Here is a 5,895-nt window from a genome sequence, read left to right as displayed (position 1 = left end):
TAATGGTATGCGGTGTAATGCCTGCATCGTAGTGACATGCATTGTAAAGGATGTTGCGATATAAAGACTGCGTTGTAAGTGTAGTGAAATGTAATGTTTGTGTTGTAAAGGTTGTTTCCCGGTCCAAACAGATTAATACCACTGTGACCGCACTGGGGATGTATGAGCATAGCGTCTCACTAAAGGCTTGTCTCACATAAGGGAGGAGGCAGACAAGGAAAGGAAGGGTAGGAATAAGTGATATTACTTCCTGTAAAGGTAGGTACCCAAAAATGTAGTGTAATAAATTCCTCTAGAGATGGACGAAGGGAAATGCAGTGATATCCCCCTGTTGACATGGATTCTCATAAATGAAGTTTGCTTGGCTGTCTTATTATTTTAATGATGGTTCTAACAAGAAACTATTGATAACAGTGAAAGTGCACACATCCTATTCAAAGGCAGGCGCACTACATTCTTTCTGCATACATTCTGCTTCGTCCCACAGATATATGTATGGGATAAGACTGCTATCCAGGGCAGGGGACATATATGTCATCTGTTTCGTGTCTGCAGCAGTTTCTACCTTGTCGGTATTGTACCTTCAGCTTTCCTGCAGTTACTCTTTCAAATATTCCTTCTTAATAATAACTTTGACTCAAAAATATAATTCTGTTAAATGCACACTTTAATGTCACTAATTTCACAATTACCCACTTGCCATGTGTTTTTGTCATGTATACGATTATTTCTGTATCTTCATGACATTCCCTGTATAATATCATTTCAAATAAGAGCTGTAATAAGTACCTTTCCTATAAATTAAAATTCATGGACACCACCTACCAAAGTTACAAGTGCTAGAAATTTTCACATGTCAGTTTTGACCTGTATTAGTTTCCTCCATTTCATTTCTTTCCACATCAGTTAGGAAACTCACATCCTCATTATTATACATCTTGAGGCCACTCTCACTGTTTTCTTTTCTGGTTTACCTAACTTTTGATAAGTTTGATGGACTTTTGGATATATTTAACTGCAATCAATATCTATATATATATATATATATATATATATATATATATATTCTCCCCAACACCTTCCCCGAACAGGAAAGCAAGTAGCCGCACACCGCGATGGAACCTGCATCAATTTATTCAAGGGCAGCCTCGTCCTCCTAACATGTTTCGCTCGTTCTTCGTGAGCTTTATCAAAGGGCTCACGCTACTGCCATTCAACCAGGTATGGCCAGAAACTACATCACTTCTTTTTATTTGTTGATTGTTCAGTGGGCGTTTCGCTCCCTCGCTTAGTATTGTGGTCAATGTAGTCTCTTGTTTTCTTAATGTTTGTTAACCCTCCAATGGGTTTGTAGCTCATACCTTACTTCATGCAAAGTCCATCGTGTCCTTGACAATTCACTTTCAAAATTATCTGGGAACCAATACCAGAGGCAGTCTCCGGCGGCACCCGCCTGACCTGTTGCTCGCGCAGTCAAAAACAATGGTTCCATTTCGGTCAGGCTACGGCGCTCTTGTGGCGGTGCGTCGCATACGGCTGAACCACGCCGTTCAACATTCTCCCCAACACCTTCCTGGAACAGGAAAGCAAGTAGCCGCACACCGCGATGGAGCCTGCATCAATTTATTCAAGGGCAGCCTCGTCCTCCTAACATGTTTCGCTCGTTCTTCGTGAGCTTTATCAAAGGGCTCACGCTACTGCCATTCAACCAGGTATGGCCAGAAACTACATCACTTCTTTTTATTTGTTGATTGTTCAGTGGGCGTTTCGCTCCCTCGCTTAGTATTGTGGTCAATGTAGTCTCTTGTTTTCTTAATGTTTATATATATATAAGAAAATGTTAGTTCTGTATAAAAATATGGAGGTGGTTCACTAACAAAAAAGCTACAATGACTTTCTCTGAATCAATCTGACTGACTTGGTAACTGAAGGCATTGCACATTTTATATCTCTCTTTCAGCCATGCTGGAATTCTTCCTTATAATTCACTGAAAGACTCTCCTTTAGGAAATTCTTAGGTAAAAGGGGATTTACATTTAATTTCCCTATTTTAGACATAAGCATTGTGTTGTGATGCCAATTCATTCCTCAAGCCCAAGCACATTTTACACAGTTATTGGTAATTAAAAAATGTTTTTTAAAGTTAAAAACGGTACTACTGTTGAATACGGTTAATTTGGGACACCCTTCAGTGGGCATTTCACCACATTTGGTTTCCTGCTTTGTTTCTTGTTAGTCTTTGGAATAAAAAAGCTTGTAGGAAAGGATGATACATAATTGCATCCAGGACCATCTCAAATCTTTAATAAACTGTGTATAAACTTTAGTGTTGACTGCCACAAAATGTCCTCAAGGCAGCTGTCTTCAGCTTGGGATTTCCTGATATTAGGATCAAAGAGTTCATGAAAGGATACAAAATACAAACAGACTGCATAAGATACAACTTAGCAGATTCAACATAACCAGTACTATCTGTTATACCCAAAATCAATGACACATCAAAGCAGATATATAAAGCCAACAGGGACAGAAGAGTTTTTGCTGCCCTCTTATGAGCTGCCATGCTGGGCCCACTGGTAAAGCCTGTGTTGTTCTGCTGCATCTGCCGGGTGTGTCTGTAGAGAGATCTGAAGACCAGCACAGCTGATATGAACATCACCACCACAGGAACAAAGCATCCCATGACACACATCAAGATTTTGTGAAAAATACTATATTCTGTCACTGCTTCTGCAGAGGTGGTATTTGTTGCAGAAGAGTTACTCGGAGGCGGTGTCCCAAGAGACCAGATTACTGAAATTCCAATGGCTAAAGAGACCAACGTGGAACTAAGGATAAACCAAGGTACCATGGTCGTGATACTCCGCTTGAGGTTCACAAACAAGGGGTGGGAGAGGTTGACAATTGAGGCACAGTAGAAGACACACAGCCAAGAGTTGATCCAAAAACTGGATAAAGCAACGATGGGAAAAAGTACAAAGAAGATCTTCCAAACACCGAGTCGGTAGTACACCTCATGCCAGAGGAAGCGGACCAGGTAGTCGCCAGACACGCAACACTGCAAAGGAATATTGACCAATGCCAGTGCCAGCAGCAAAAGGTCGCATGATGTTGGCAGCTGTCTGCTCCTAGCACACTGTATGATGATCACAGTTGCCATGAAGGTGTTGATGGCAATGCCCATCAGCAGTGCAATGCAGTGAAATACCAGGAAAAATATCCAAAATGGAAGCATGTTATGTAACTTGCTGGATTCCAAGGCCTGGTAGTCAATATCTTTGTGGCATCTGTTTACAAACTGAAATTCCTTTGTCATCTATTAGGAGCGCAGAGTTCTCCTAAAGCCTTGCCCCATGTGCACAAGGTGACATAGTAGTCATCACAAAAATGTGTCTGCCGCAAAATGCTGTTTTCAGCAGAAGGCTACAAGCGATTGCCGGGAGGAAGAGTCTTCTTTTTTAAGTTGCTGCTCTTACCCTCTTGAGTTCTCAGGCTGAGGTTTTAAAGGAATGAATAGATCACACTAGAGCTGTAGGATTTCTTGTAGAGGTAAGTGTCTTCTCTAATGTAGATTCTTCAGCAGAGGTGCAGGAGTGCTTGCTTTTCCAGTGGTGCACTGCAGTATAAGTAGTTGTATGCAGGAGGCAATCTCCTCCCCTTTGTTTTGTTATTTTGCCCCACCCCTCCTCCAGCTAGCTCCATTTTTACCACCTTCCACTATTATTATGCATCAGCATCTGTCTCTTGCATCTACACTTTCTGCTCCAGCCTCCTTTCCTACTTCACTCTTTCCCCATCACTTGCACCTGTCCTTAGTATTGGCACATGTCTTATCAGTATTGTCTGCTTCAAAGTGGTGTTGATATGTTTTTGAGTGGTGGGAATATAACAGCAAAGAAAGATTGAAGATTTACACTCTCAGTAAAGACTTAACTTGAGTACTATCTAACCCCAGCTCCATTTTCTGTCTTTCTTCTGCCCATTGTTCAAACCCATCTTCAAGTACACAATGGCCTACCAAGTGAACTTGATTTTTAAATACATCTCATCCTACCTTTATCTCCTGTCCATTACCACCATTAGTATAACTTAAGAATTGTCAAGAAGGACACTCTCTGAAAATGTGAATGTATCTATAAGGCAGCTGCTATCCCAGCAGAGTCATGATGTTTACAAACGTTCTTGTTCCTAAGTCTGAAAGTATAAGTAAACATGAACTGCTATGTACACTTTGCTTCTTGAATAGAACAGAGATGAATGTGCCTATCTCATAATTACATATTTTCAAACCCAAGTTTGTCTGCATGAATATTTGAGTAAATACAAGAGGAAGCTCTTAGGCTATCACTTTGTGAATAAAATGTGTCTTTGAAAGATGCACCTAAGGAACAATCATTTGAGTGAGAGCTGCTTAGGCAGATGCATTAAACTTTTATAGGACGTCCACCTAGTGACTGCATTTGTGTTTGTTTAGAAAATGAGGTGTATCACATGTCAAGGAAATGAAGGTGAACAGTGTCTTTGGTTAGAGCAATATATCATGTCTAGTCAGTAGCACTGAATGTGAGGTTATTGACAGGAGATTTACCTACAACCAAAGCTCCTTGTTCCTCATGGGGAGAGGCAATGTCTCAAAAAAGCATCTAATGTGTAATTCCCAATAAATAGTTCACAAAACATGTTCAGACGATGTGCATATATCAAGATATTCATTTTTCACAACACTAGCACAATGCACAAACAGACTGGGCCAAACGTTCCAGAAAGTATAATAAGACTCTGCTAGAGCCCTGGGGCTCATGATATTTGCTTGTGGTTGACATGTTTTTGGGGACACTTCATACCCTATATTTATAGTTGAATAATTGTCAGTATAATAGAGTGGAGGATATGTGATTTTTGTTTCCTTGTTCATCCAAGAATTAGATTCGAGGAAGCAACACAGCTGCAAGTAGAAATTTCTTAACCTAACAACTCACACCCGTAGTAAAGGACTATAGGTAGGTTTTGAACAAATGTTCAAAATCTGGCCTGTAAGAGCTGTGAGACCTAAGACTTATGTAAACCTTTGTTACATCAGGCAGAAATAATAATAATAATAATAATAATAATAATAATAAAACCATTTATTGAGCGCCTGGCTACACTGAACAGTGTGTCCCGCGCTATAGAACCCCATCATTAAACCATCAGACCAGCCAAACCAGTAGAATCTCTAACACGACACAGACCACTAATCTATAGGGAAGAGATGCGTCTTAAGTTTCATACGGAATCTCCTCTCGGAGGGTTCCATCCGTAATTCAAGGGGCAGTCTATTCCAATAGGAGGCCGCTAAGTAACAAAATGAACGCCCGCCCATTTTGGCTTTAAAAATGCGAGGAACTGAAAACAGCATGCTGCCCAGTGACCTTAAGTGACGTTTTGGGCGGTGGATGTTGAGGAGCTTGTTCAGATAAGGAGGTCCTTTCCCTTGTGCAATTCGATGGGAAATGCACATGGCCTTGAAAAGTATACGTTCCTTTATAGGAAGCCAGTGCAATTTGGATAATACATCTTTCCCTGAAGCTCTGCGTGGGAGGTTGAGAACTAGGCGGGCAGCAGTATTCTGGACTCTTTGTAGTTGTCTCAAACCTTTTTGGCTCAGCCCTATAAGTAGGGCATTGCCATAGTCAAGATGGGGGGTGACTAAGGCATGGACAAGGGATTTCCTTGAACTCATCGGTACTAGGTCCAGGACCTTACGCAGGATTTTGAGGACTGCGTAACATTTGCCAGTAACCTTTTCGATATGCTTCACATACGAAAGTTTGGTATCTAGTATCATTCCCAAATTCTTGGCTGAATCCATAGGGACAGGGGTCTGACCAAGTTCTGCTGGCCACCAGTCTGATG

At 41.0% G+C, this 5,895-nt stretch overlaps 1 protein-coding gene across 1 annotated transcript; it reads right to left on the bottom strand.

Annotated features, from left to right (window-relative positions):
- Window positions 1–2,323: 2,323 nt before the first annotated feature.
- On the bottom strand, window positions 2,324–3,316 carry LOC144768921 (taste receptor type 2 member 40-like). The gene has a single exon (XM_078652930.1). The coding sequence runs from the start codon at window positions 3,314–3,316 to the stop codon at window positions 2,324–2,326; it is 993 nt and encodes a 330-aa protein (XP_078509056.1).
- Window positions 3,317–5,895: the final 2,579 nt, after the last annotated feature.

The sequence above is a fragment of the Lissotriton helveticus genome, chromosome 7 (genome assembly GCF_964261635.1).
Source record: "Lissotriton helveticus chromosome 7, aLisHel1.1, whole genome shotgun sequence".
Lineage (NCBI taxonomy): Eukaryota > Metazoa > Chordata > Amphibia > Caudata > Salamandridae > Lissotriton > Lissotriton helveticus.
This window is presented reverse-complemented; position numbering and strand designations above follow the sequence as displayed.